This window comes from Peromyscus leucopus, chromosome 1 (assembly GCF_004664715.2).
Source record: "Peromyscus leucopus breed LL Stock chromosome 1, UCI_PerLeu_2.1, whole genome shotgun sequence".
Lineage (NCBI taxonomy): Eukaryota > Metazoa > Chordata > Mammalia > Rodentia > Cricetidae > Peromyscus > Peromyscus leucopus.
The window spans coordinates 50,455,970-50,469,188 of record NC_051063.1 but is presented as its reverse complement, the minus strand read 5'-3'; the positions used below and the strand labels follow the sequence as shown (position 1 = coordinate 50,469,188).

The 13,219-nt window shown below is 48.8% G+C and overlaps 1 protein-coding gene across 6 annotated transcripts; it reads left to right on the top strand.

The window, feature by feature from the left end:
- The first annotated feature begins 2,112 nt into the window (after nucleotides 1-2,112).
- On the top strand, nucleotides 2,113-12,920 carry Slc25a28 (solute carrier family 25 member 28). 6 transcript variants are annotated; one of them, XM_028888809.2, is made up of 4 exons: nucleotides 2,113-2,519; nucleotides 9,635-9,971; nucleotides 10,905-10,961; nucleotides 12,080-12,920. In XM_028888809.2, the coding sequence occupies exons 1-4, from the start codon at nucleotides 2,229-2,231 to the stop codon at nucleotides 12,595-12,597; spliced, it is 1,203 nt and encodes a 400-aa protein (XP_028744642.1). In that variant the 5' UTR covers nucleotides 2,113-2,228; the 3' UTR covers nucleotides 12,598-12,920. The 6 variants fall into 6 exon arrangements, with proteins under 6 accessions (XP_028744642.1, XP_028744643.1, XP_028744647.1 ...); XM_028888810.2 differs by having other exon boundaries at nucleotides 2,115-2,519; nucleotides 9,635-9,863; XM_028888811.2 differs by lacking the exon at nucleotides 2,113-2,519 and adding an exon at nucleotides 2,538-2,834.
- The last annotated feature ends 299 nt before the right edge of the window (nucleotides 12,921-13,219 follow it).

Genomic DNA, 13,219 nt, shown 5'->3' with positions numbered 1-13,219 from the left:
ATTCTTGGGACATGCATATATGTCCATATGTAATTCAGCTGTGTAACAAATACCCAGATTAAACCCAATTGGGTAATAAACAAGCCTTTTCTTTAACCTGTTCTCACATGAGGGTAATCGTGCCTGTTCTTCTTCTACAATGCTCTTTTCCAAATCTGTCATCACTGACCTCTGCTTGCCACTCAGAACTCATCGCGTTGTCTCAAAGGCCTTGCCTGGCCATGCTGATAGAACCACTCAGCCACACTGCAGTAAGGGGCTGGAAATGTAGAGCACTTCCCTAGAATGCTCTCCAGTACCACAAAAACAAAATAAGCATGTGACAGGAAAACAGAAGGCTTCTGGGAGGAAAACAGGTTTGGAATGGCAAAATTCTACCATGTATTAAAGACCATTAAGAAACATTGAATCTGCAGTAATGTTCATCTTTAGTAGCCAGAGCAGTGAAAGAGACTTCTAAATCTAAAAGGTGCCATTGGAGTCTTCTTGGGGGAGGAGTATGTTTTAGTGAGGTGTAGGTCAATGGAGGACAAGTGTTGTCCCTCACCATGAGAAGCCACTGAATTTGGAAAGATCATAAAATAAGTAAATAGTAGAGCATAAGGAGGGGACACAGTAGGTATTAATCATCATTGGAGCAATCTGACAAGAAATAAGTGATAGTCTAACAGGATTGAGGGATCCTTTTGTGAGACCTTTTCATCTCTCTCAAGAGAAATGTAAGGGACAACAGAAAAGACTGAACAAGCTGTAGGGAAATCTCGCTGAAATACGAAATGAAATGCAATTTTATGTGTGGCTGGGGATGGGGACTTTTATTTTCTAAAAGATTACGATCCAAATGTTAGTAACCACTGCCAAAAATGAGTTGAGACTCACAGAAGGGTTAAGTTTTAGAGAGGAAATGGGAAACCCTCCTACCATCCTAAGGAAACGCTATGAAAAGATGGAAAAGTTTGCAATTGCGTCATCATCTCATTAAAATAGGCTGCAAAGGCAGGGTTGGAAACTGGGGAAGCGTGTGCAAACAAGCCGCGGGGAAGGGGAACCTGAGGAAGCCGACAGCACCAGCCAAGGAGCCCGCGCTCCTCAGTAAAGGCGGAGGCTCTAGAGTCGCTCCAGTGCCTGCTTCTGCTCAACGTGGTGGCCCTGTGGTGGTCCCGAGGGAGCGATTCTCAAGATCCAGCTCAGCAGACTCGTATCACAAGACAGTCACCACGGCCAGTGGGGTTCGTCGGCGGGTCGGCTCGGGGAGAAGATGCTCCATATTCTAAAAGTCGGGACAAGCTGAACTTGGAAGCATCTGGAGTTGCACCGCCGCTCTTGGGATGCTGCTCCAAGCCCCTGACCACCTGTCGTCGCCTCTGACTCACCCCGCCCCATTTCGCCATCTCCATTCCCAGCGCAGAGCCCACCCACTGCAGGATTCACGAGGCGGCTTTGGGTGGGAGGTCCTGGGCGAGCGACGGACGCCTCCCGGCGCATCCACCACTCCGGAGCGCCCGCAGGCTCGCCGCCGCCCTCCCCTAGCGGCGGGTCGGGCCGTGCCAGGGGACGCAGGGTCCCGGCCGACTCCGCCCCCGCCTGAGATCCCGCGGGAACAGTGGGAGCCGTGCTACCCGGCACTCGGTGCACGCCGGAGCACGAGTCCTAACGGCAACCGACAGCGGTTTGACCTTGAAGGCCTGGCGCCGCCCCCTCTCCCCGGCAATCCGGGCAGCCACGCACGCCGTCCCGCGGAGCCCGGCTGCAGCCGGGAGCCGGTCCCTGTCCTCCCGGCGCTTCTCTCCGCAGCCAATGGAAGAACGGAGTAGCCCGGGCCAATGGCCGCCGCCAAAGTAGCCGGAGCGGTTGAGCCTATCAAAGTTCAGCTGTACGTTTCTCCCGCCCCCGAGACGCCAGGGGCGGGCCGATTGCCCAAGTCCGCCAATCAGTGGCCAATAAACAAGAAGCTTCCAAGATCAAAGGGGAAGGGGTGGGACTTGCGTGAGGAGTGACAAGCTGTCTGGCGAATACCACAGATAGAATTTCGCTCCGTAAAATGGGGGTGGGGACACGTTAAGGCCTGCACCAATGGCTGTCTGGGGGGCGTGCCCGCGGGGCCAAGCGGGAGCCGGAGGCCCCGGGCTCTCTGGGCCGCGCCTGAGGCGGACGCAACGGGGCCGGGGGGCGGCGGCAGTAGCGGCGGCGGCTGTGGCGCGGCTGGGCGCCGCGGCTGGCCCGAGTGGATGGAGTTGGAGGGGCGAAGTGCAGGCGGTGTGGCGGGAGGACCAGCTGCTGGGCCCGGGCGGAGCCCCGGGGAGTCGGCGCTGCTGGACGGGTGGCTGCAGCGGGGCGTGGGCCGGGGGGCCGGCGGCGGGGAGGCGGGGGCCTGTCAGCCCCCAGTACGGCAGGATCCAGACTCCGGCCCGGAATACGAGGCGCTGCCGGCTGGAGCCACTGTCACCACGCACATGGTGGCGGGCGCCGTGGCAGGGATCCTGGAGCATTGCGTGATGTACCCGGTCGACTGCGTCAAGGTGAGACCTGGACCGGGGGCTGCGAACCCGACCTGGGGCTGACCCGACCCTGAGCCCTGTTTAGAGCCAGAATCCCGACTGAGACCCGGAGCCGATGGGTTCCTTCCTGGCTTCTACCTCTACGCACGATTTGAACCGATACTCCGTGCAAGCAAAGTCCTGGCTGGGAGTTGAGCTCAGTCAGGAACCAGGACTTATTTCTAACGGTCAGTGAGATCTGAATCGAGACTCGGAGCAAAAATCTTGTCAGCCAGAGACCTGATACCGCCTGGGACTGAGCAGGAATGGGGTGGGATGGGGGATCCCGAAGCACAGGTAAGTCTACAACTCGATTAAGGTAAAGCCAGCCGGCATGAAGTCAGATCGTGAACTCGATCTGATGGCTTGGCTTGAGATGTGCTTCGGGTCGGTGCTTTTACAAGCTCCTTGCTGCGTCTCCCCTTAAAAGTGACTGGGCAGGAACCGGAATCTGGGATCTCTCAGCTAGATAAAAGTACGTATTCAGTCTTAACCCGTGAGTGGTTTAAAATCATTTGTTCAGTCAAAAATAAGAGCTCCAGGCTGGGGTGGATATGGGAAAGGGCATGTTAAGGAAAAGGTTTCGGTTTCTCTGTGAAGCAAGACTGACTGATAGCCCATCTATTTCCTGACCGTAAAAATTGTGCTGGGGTTAAGACTGTGTGACCGAATCAGCCCCTACACAACAGAGCTGAAACTAACAGTCTCTTTCTTTGGGCACCTGAATTTGACAAAAAGGGAAAAGTGTGATAATATTAGCAAGTAGATGTAAACGTGGAAGAAATAGAATGAGATTATCAGAGTATGGTCAGCGTTGAACGTAAAACCAACTGCATCCACAACCAAGCAGGATGGTGGTGGACATCCAGGTCAGAAGCAGCCTGAGTAAAGATGGAAACGTATTTTTCCTCACTGTTGTGCTTTAGTAGAGGCACCAGCTGCTAAAGGTGAAGTCTAAACTGAAGGGGAAGTAACTTCGAGGGGGTTGTTGAAATAACTGGTAAGAACGGTGTTTTCTTGACACCAGTTAGTACAGGCAATACCCTGTCAGCTCCTGACGTGTGTTTTCTCACATGAGGAGAGCATTGACTTCGGCCCTGGAAAAATCAGTTTCTTCTGCTTGCTTCTGGTTTCAGTACTATTTTACAATTTCACTAGTAAAGTGGATGAGGAAATAAGGCAAGTGCTCCTGACACTTTGTGAATGGCATTGAGTTGTGGTGAGGAAATGTGAAAGCGCTCCTGACGCTTTGTGAATGATGTGGAGTTGGCCAGTGTGTCTCAGCACATTGTAGGATAACTCCTAACTAGAGCCATACCCCACTGAAAAACGTGGTCCAGTGCACCTGAGGTGAGCATTAGCATTTTAAATGTCTTTGTCAACAGAGAATTAGACCGTGAACTGGACTCATGGCTTGTTCTTTGGGTAGGAACTTTTGCCAGACAACTTGCTGGGTCTTCCCTTAAAAGAAATAATAAAGCCTGTGTGAGAGAAATAACTAATGAAATAATAATTATAAAATGAATATATTACAGTGATTCAGACTTCTAGGAAATAGACTTTAGGTTGGATGTCATAAGTTAATAACATTTTACTAACATATCCAAAAACTAGTAAGATCTAGCTGCAGAGTAAACCTCCCCCCCTCTGGTTTTTCAAGACAGGGTTATTCTGTGAAGCTTTGGAGCCTGTCCTGAATCTGTAGACCAGGTTGGCCTCTAACTCAGAGATCTGCCTGCCTCGCCTCTCGAGCGCCGGGATCAAAGGTGTGCACCACCACTGACCCGCAACGTCTCCCTCTTAACTGCAAGTACAGCACAGAGTCTAGGGTGCTATATTTTGGACAAGTATCAGATGGAAAACAGATCAGAGAAAGCCATAAAAATGATTTAATGGGATGGAAAATACATTGTGATAATATGACCAACTTAAAAATGTTCCTACTGGGATTGGGGAGATGGCTCTGTTAGCCTGCTGCACCCACATACTCATCTGGGTATGGTGGTGCACATCCATAACCCCAGTGTTGGGAAAGTAGAGACAGGCAGATCCTTGGAGCTCACCAGGTAGCCCATGTAGCTAAATCCATGAGTTCCAGGCTGTAAGAGATCCTGTCTCAAAAGATAATAAGGTGGCTTGGTATGGTGGCCCCTGTCTAATCCCAGCATTTAGGAGGCAGAGGAGTCAGATCTGTGTGTTTGAGGCCAGCCTGGTTTATGTAGTAGGACCACCTCAATAAATAAACAAGGTGGAAAGTGGTTAAGGAAGACACCAAGATGGGTCTGTGCCCCTCACCCCACATACACAAAGGTACACATACCCACTTAAACATGTACGGGTGCCACACAGAAAGAGAAGGAGAAACGCTACTGCCACCTCAGTTTGACGGTTGTATTGTGTTACAAGGTGTTGGGACACTAGTTCCTTACTCTGTAATACTGTAGAGAGTAAACATTGGCTTGTAAACATTTTTGTAAATTTCTTTGTTAGACATGCTTCTAGAGCTGGCTGCTGTGACCAACTCCTTTAATCCCAGCACTCGGGAAGCAGAAGCAGAAGGATCTCGTGAGTTTGAGGCCAGCCTAAGTCTACAGAGTGAGTTCCAGGACAGCCAAGGCTACAGAGAGAAACCCTGTTACAGAAAAACAAACAAACAAAAGAAATAACTCTAGAATATCCTTAATGGGGGCACATCTTTGTCCTTTGACAAGACTCAGTCAACAGAGACCACCGAGAGTCAAATATGGCACATCAAACTGGGCCATACTGCCTGCTCTCCGAACACAGGGAGGGGCTGGCAAACCAAACCCCGAGTGACTTCTAAGGCCTGTAAATTGAGGGGACACAGAAGGGCGTCCCAAAGGTGTGCTGCATAGGCAGGAAGCTCTGTCTAGCCTACCAAGGTTAACTATTTTGGTTAATAGTTCCTCATCACCTGAATATATCTTAGGATTTGCATTTTTAAAGAATTGACAGTACAGTATTGCAAACTTACCTCTAAACCCTACACTAAAGAATTGGTTATTTGATTTGAAGGACAAATGCCTAAGAGTCTTCAAAAATGCAAAGGTTTATCTTAGAAGAATCATTTCTCCTTGCTCTTAATGCTGGGAATTTGATAATGAGAAGGTAGCCTGGTATGAGTTAGTGTCCCACCGTTTAATGTTTTTGTGCAGGCATGAATGAAACTCAAATCCCTTCTCTTAGAAAGGGCTTCCTGGTTCATTTGTACCCTGGCGGCTTTTCCAAGGGTGGTGAAGAGGAAAAGCCGCCCAACCAGACCCTAAGACTAGCCTGGAGACAGGTGTCAGTGTTGGAGCTGAAGAGACACCACAGTGCTTGCAAATGAATGCTGACGTTATCTCTTGGCATGCAGGCCTGTGTCTCCCTAGCCACTTAATCAGGGTCAAGTTGACTTAAAATATCCTTGGGAAGGACCATGGGAAGTCAGCATAGCCTTGCTAGGCCATGGTTATCCAGCCTGCTATTTCCAAGATCATAATGATCATAATAGGGAGCTTTGGAAATCCAGATAAATCGCAGTTTCCTTTTCTGGGCCTCAGAGGCAAGCGGCAGACTTTATCTGTAGGGACAGGCTCTGAAACCCAAAGCAGCAGAACCCTTCTCAGAGTCTACTGGCTGCTTCCCCCGCGCAAAGGACTGTGGGGCTCTGCAGCGGCAAAGCAGGTATCCCGAAGTGCTTTGCAGAAGGAAGGAGCAGAGAGAAACCTTTCTTGAACTTCGGGTGTAAAGGGTTATCTCTGAACATCCACCAGTGAAAGGTTAGGAAATGTTGTCTCTGACTTGTACTTTGTTTTCTCACACCTCATAACGATAACTAAGTAATCAGTGAATGCCAGATGTTCTTCCCTTCCCAGCACTGTGTAAAGTACTTAACACGGCTCATTATTTCACAGGTGAAGAAAGGCTTGGAGAGCAGTTAGGTAACTTGTCAAAGGTCACAGAGTCTAAGTGGCAGTCGTGATTTGAATTCAGTCTGTGACTCATCAACTTTCCTTATAGCTTCCCAAAATCAGGTTTCAAGAGCCAAGCCAGCTAAAGAATGACAGAGTTCACCTGTGAGTGTATAACCTTGAGAGTGACATCTGAATGTGCCATATAAATTACTATAGATCAGAAAAACCTCAGTAAACACACCTTTAGAATTAAACTGGATTCATTAGTGGCTAAGGACTGAAGAGTTGCCCATGTGAGTGATGTATACCATGCTGCCATGACCTGTCAATTCTTGGATATGAACATTTGGAATTATGTTTTAATAGTCAAAACCCTTACATTTATAGTACTTTGCAAATTATGGTTTTTACATGCTTTGTTTCTTTTAATCGACATAGCATGGTGATTTTCTTTTTCTGTGATTATTTTTTAGATTGTTTTATTTTACGTGTATGGGTGTTTTACCTGCATATATGTCTGAGCACCCCGTGAATGCCTGGTGTGCATGGAGATGAGAAGGGCATCGGAGTCCCTGGGACTGGAGTAACGTATGGTTGTGAGCTGCCATGTTGGTGCTGGGAATTGAACCCATTCCCTCTGCAAGAACAAGCGCTATTAACCGCTGGGCCGTCTTTCTAGCCCTGCATGAGGTTCACAATTCGAGAAGTTGAGTGACGTAGCTAAGATTGAGCATGTCTGCCAGAGCTGACTCTCAGTCTAGGCTTCCTGACTCAGACCTCACCAAAGCACCTAACCCCCCACCTTTTTTTTTTTTTTTTTTTTTTTGAGACAGGGTTTCTCTGTGTAGTCCTGGCTGTCCTGGAACTCACTCTGTAGACCAGGCTGACCTCAAACTCACAGAGATCCACCTGCCTTTGCCTCCCGAGTGTTGGGATTAAAGGTGTGTACCACAAGACTTACGTAGCTTTTCTTCAGTGTTAGGTAATGGTATTTGTTTCTTCATACTACAGCTTTTCATATGTTCTTAGAGATTTCATCATTCTGCAGAAAGATTTATTGGCTCAAAAATATCGGCATATTTTCTGCCTGGGGCCTGGGGCCTGGGGTCTCTACATAGGTATGCACTGTCATTGAATTAGATTTAGATGTTTGTAAAATGCGGGGAGTAACTTCCGCATAGTCCAGTTTCCTCTTGGGGATGAAGAGTTCTCTGAGGCCAGAATCTTTCATCACTGGTTGCCAAATGTGCCCTTGACTCCAGCAGAGCGCTGTGGTTTCTGAATCCTTCTGTAGAAGACTGGTTTCAGACAGACTCTCGGAAGTGTGTGTTGTTAAGCCACCAGGTCCAGATTAAAATCACACCCTTTAAGTAAAGCACACTGTGTATTTGGGTGCTTTTGAGAACTGGAAACCAAATGTCCATTGTGATACAGTGATATGTGATATTTCTGATTGAAAGGCTGGTAATTAACGTTTAAGCATGCCGCGTTTTCTTAGTAGCAGGCAGGAGAGAATAACCCCAGAGGAATGTGGATCGCTTGCGGCTAACCAGGACCTGTTCATCTGGTTAGTTCGTCCATGCTCTTGAGAAAAGGCCTTATTCTTGGATCCCAGTTGCCTAACTTGAACCAGGAGGATTCAGGCTTTTAAACCTAAACTGAATCTAGTGATTGATATGAAGCAGGAGTTTAAATGTCACTGGTCATCAGTTGCCCCCATTGACTCCCCGTGGCTGTGCGTGTTATTTTCTGAACTGGTGTAGACGTGCGTGTGACAAAAGACTCATTCATCCACTCAGCAAACAAACCCTATAGGCCCCTGTGGACCAGTAGCCGGGCTTTGCTTCTAAACTGCTGCTCCATGCTGCCTTAGCTTTGAAATATATTAAGATTTTTGTGGAAAGACATACTTCAGAGAAGGTCTGATAAGGTGGATTTCCAATTTTCTTGTAAAGATTTATCTTACTACTTCAAAAATTGTATCTAATATGTGTTTGTGTCGGGGGAGAGTATGTACACATGGATTCTAGAAGACAGGCATTGGATTCCCTAGAGCTGGAGTTACAGTTATGAACCCCCCAACATGGGTAACTGGGAACTGAATTCAGGTCCTCTGAAAGGGCAGTGGAGGTCAGAGGACCGCTTGTAGGAATCAGTTCTCCTTTCCCCATGTGGATTTCAAGGATCAAACTCAGGTTGTCAGGGTTGGTGGCCAGTGACTCGACTCTTTCTGTGAACTTTGTGGCTGTTCTCCAAGTGTCTACCACCCACACTCTGCTGCCAGTCATTAATCTTTGAAGGTTCTATTTCATAGAGACTGGCTTTCTTTGCCAAGGCCATTTTGAGAATCCAGTCCACTTAGATAAGTCTGAGTGGTCCTTGAGTTTGAAAGGTTAGTTTGGATTCCTCATCTCCACAGTTTGGGGCCAGGCTTTTCTCCTAGGAGCAGCATCTGTTGGGAATGCTATTTCTATCAAGACTTTAACATGCAGACCCAGCTGCCAAAGCCAAATGCTCTGAAAAGATGTCAAAAGGTGAGCCACCCTTGGTTTAGTCAGGGTATTATGTGGTCAGGAAGTAGGGCCAGGGCTTACCTTTAGAAAGAAAGCACCGAGGGCGCTCTAGACAGTAAATATTTGAACTTAAAGGTTTATTTTTATTTTTCATTATGTGTGTGCGCCTGTATTAGGGGTATGTGCATGTGAGTGCAAGTAACCAGAGAGGCCAGAGAAGAGTGTTGGATCCCCTGGAGCTGGAATTGCAGGCATTTAAACCACCCAGCGCAGGAACTGAACTCAGGCCCTCTGCAAGAGTAATGCACGCTCTTAACTACTGCACCATCTGTCCAGCCCTGATCTCCAAACTTTGTTAAGGTGAAAAAGCAACCCTGGATCTCACGCTTGGTATTTATTGCTGAGATAGTGGATCATTTGGAGTTGGAGGATGTTGCCAAGAGGCAGTGTTCTTAAAGGATGTTCTCAAGGGTGTTCTGCTTTTTGGCTGTGGAGGACTAGATGAAAAAAGGTCCAAGGCTTGGAAAGATGAGTCATAGATTTGGGAAGAAGTAAAAGCTGGATACGAAGGATCACTCCCACAGGCTTGTCTGGTGCCCAGGGCCTGTGTGATGGGGCGGACGAGAAGTTGGAATCTCTGACTTTGCCTTTTTTGCTGTAATTTCAGACCCGGATGCAGAGTCTACAGCCTGACCCAGCCGCCCGCTATCGAAACGTGTTGGAGGCCCTCTGGAGAATTATAAGAACAGAGGGCCTGTGGAGGCCCATGCGGGGGCTGAATGTCACAGCAACAGGCGCGGGGCCTGCCCACGCCCTCTATTTTGCCTGCTACGAAAAGTTAAAAAAGACATTGAGTGATGTAATCCATCCAGGGGGCAATAGCCATATTGCCAATGGTATTGAGCCTTCCTGTGCTGGTCCCCCACTTCCCCAACTCTCTGGGCTTTGCTGCTGCCAGTGCTTCCCAGTCTCAGCATGGTTTGGAGCTGCAGCTTTGGGCTGGGGTAGGCCAGATTATAGGGGAGGGACTTCCAAACCTCATGTGCTCGGACAGCGGGCTGCTTCAACCCCACTCCTCCTTTGGGGCACCTCAACAAAGGTCACAGTATTCTCCCTTCCCTACCAGCCTGACTTTCCTCTCATCTCCCTGGCATCAGCTTCTAATGCCTGGTAATGTGGAGACACACTCAGACCCCCACTATGTGTTTCTTGGTAGTTGGGTGGTAGCCTGCGTCTCAAGGCAGGGTTGGAGGTGACCCAACCACTCGAGGAAGACTTAATGGAGCCCCAGCTCTTCACCTCACCTTTTCAGGATCCCATGTCATCAGAGGCAGTTGGTGTTGATGAGGACATGACAGCCCTGACAAGTGAATGGGGGTGGGGTCAAGGGACTGTTTGGAGAATCCAGATGCTTTACAGGTTGGGTGGAAATAAAGGAAAAAAATAGCAACCCAGGGTTTGAAGATGGAAAGCCACGTTGAGTGTGGAGAGCAGGGCATAGTGGGTCAGGACCAAAGGAGAAGGAGTTTTCCAGGCCCCAGGATAGGAAGCAGGTTAGACCGAGGCTCCATCTACCTGGCTTCATTCTCCCTGCAGTGGTGGCCATTGCTGTGTGGCATGCCTTGCCAGAAGTGTATCTGCTTCCTGCCAGGGCACGGCTGCTTTTATTCTCAGGATAGATGTTTGCCATATTTTCTTTGCCCCTTTTGGGCCTTCCTATCAGATGTAGAATGTGCAGTGACGGCCTTTTTAAGTTGGGGGTGTGTCTTCCTTTCTGGGAGCCGGAGCTCAGGAGCAGTGGGTTCTGAAGCCACCTCTTGGACTGCCTCTTACCATGCCTTTCCTCACTCTGTCACAGCCACTCACTCTTACCTGGGGCCTCAGTGACATGCTCACCCTCTTGGCCTTACATGTGGCAGTTGTTTTCTCATTTGCAGGTGCAGCCGGATGTGTGGCAACATTACTTCATGATGCAGCCATGAATCCAGCGGAAGGTAAAGATTCTTTAACCGTTCTGGGCAGCTACAGCTTTGTGCCTTGGTTCTAGTTCTACCTTGCAAAGAAAACCAGAGCACAGTTTTTGTGGGGAATCCTCCCATTTATCTTGGTCTACCACTAGAGGGCGCTCCCTCCATATGTTTGGTGCTTGAGAGGACTTATTGAAGCAGCAGAGTCTGGGATTTAATTTATCTTTGAGGCATTCCCAGAAAAAGTGATGGCTCTGTTGGCCGAGTCCTGGGCTTCCCTAGAAGTCCCCTTTGTAGTATATTTGATCTCTAATTTGTATAAAATTATTTTGTGTTTCTCAAGGTGGATGTTAACATTTTAAAAGTTAAAGTATTGCATTTCTTACTGGAATGTAAACAAAAGTGAAAGATTAAATTGTGTAGTTTAACCCTTTCTTTGCTACTAGGGTATTAGCTTTCTAAGTGGGGAGAAATTCTCCAAAAACATTCTGTGAGAATTGAGGTGATCACCAAATGTGAGGGGCCAATGTAGCTGCCACATTCCTCCAGTTCAGTTTCTCCACGTGGGGCTAAAGAGAGGGCTAACGTCAGCTAGAGCTGCACAGAACTTAAGCCATGGTGTCTGCCTAATGGGACGGGAAACTTTAGGAACTGAAGCCTACACTTTTTGAATAAGGGTTGTAGTTTCTTCTTGGTAGCATTTATTTTTCCTCCCTTCTCAATTTTAAGAGTTCATATCCGAGGAATGGAATTGCTACTCAGTTCATTACTGTGTTCACTTCCACTGAGTCATCTGTTATGGGAAAGGTTAAAATAATAATAATAGACAGGCCAGATCTTAATTTCCCAGAGACTCTCTGGGGTTACTAAACTGTAGATACACTAAGTATTAATTGCCTGGCTTTAAAGAAATCCTACTGGGAACAGGCTCTTTTTTTTTTTTTTTTTCTTCATACTAACCCTCTGGCTACCCTTCCCCTAAAATAAGAGAAACACAAACTCTTAACAGGGATCTTACTCATCTTTTTCTCCTTCCATCCCATTGGCTCTGACCTGCCGTCTTGGAACCCTGGATGGGGATACTCTGTGTCACTGGCCGGCTGCTGTTCCACTCTCCTCCTCTTGCTCCTCGATGGCATGTCCAGTGGTCAAGCAGAGGATGCAGATGTACAACTCACCGTACCACCGGGTGACAGACTGTGTACGGGCAGTGTGGCAAAATGAAGGGGCTGGGGCCTTTTACCGCAGCTACACCACCCAGCTGACCATGAATGTCCCCTTCCAAGCCATCCACTTCATGACCTACGAGTTCCTGCAAGAGCACTTTAACCCCCAGAGACGGTACAACCCCAGCTCCCACGTGCTCTCCGGAGCCTGCGCAGGAGCCGTAGCTGCCGCCGCTACAACCCCACTGGACGTCTGCAAAACACTGCTCAACACCCAGGAACCCCTGGCTTTGAACTCAAACATTACAGGGCACATCACAGGCATGGCTAGTGCCTTCAGGACGGTTTATCAAGTAGGCGGGCTGACTGCCTACTTCCGAGGGGTGCAGGCCAGAGTCATTTACCAGATCCCCTCCACGGCCATTGCGTGGTCTGTGTATGAATTCTTCAAATACCTAATCACAAAGCGGCAGGACGAGTGGAGGGCCGCCAAGTGAGGAAGGACACAGTGGACCAGGCTCCGACGGCACTGCTGCATCCTGCCCTCCAGCGCATTCTCTGCTCACGGCCCATCCAGTCGCGAGTGGAGTTGGACGAAAGGGAGAGAGCTCGCTCCAGGCTCTAGTTGGCTAACACTAGTTCTTGCCGACGTCTGTTGCCACCACTGTCTGTCCTCCTGGGTCCTCAGCGAGTTCGGCAAAGCCCACCGCAGTACCTCTGGTGACCTGCATCCTGGACCTGGTGACCTGCTCCAGACCGTTGCAGAGGGATAAGCAGCACATTCCCCTGGTTCCTAATTAAAAAGAAAAAAGTCTTGAAATGTTGTGTTGGGTTTGTCTTGTCAAGGGGGGCATGGCATGCAATCTGTCAGCCGTTCCTGACTTGGAAGGGCTGCGTATGTCTGCTGACTTGAGATGGTTCAGGCGTGTAAGACCCGGCTTCCCTTGTCTAAATAGTCAACTTAAGGCGCCTCCCAGACGCAGGGACACAGCAGGTGCTCCTCATCCCACCAGTGCCCTTTCCGTTAATCAGCTGGGCACAGAGTTGCTCATCTCTTGGTCCAGTTCTAGGTTCTGCCTGAGCAGTGAAGTTTACGTGTGGCACTTATTTGTGCAGTTG

Excerpts from the sequence above, each read along its gene's own strand:
- Slc25a28 (XM_028888809.2), top strand. The coding sequence starts at position 2,229 with ATGGAGTTGGAGGGGCGAAGTGCAGGCGGTGTGGCGGGAGGACCAGCT. Across the intron at positions 2,520-9,634 it reads ACCCGGTCGACTGCGTCAAG|ACCCGGATGCAGAGTCTACA; the intron begins GTGAGACCTGGA and ends CTGTAATTTCAG. Across the intron at positions 10,962-12,079 it reads AGCCATGAATCCAGCGGAAG|TGGTCAAGCAGAGGATGCAG; the intron begins GTAAAGATTCTT and ends TGGCATGTCCAG.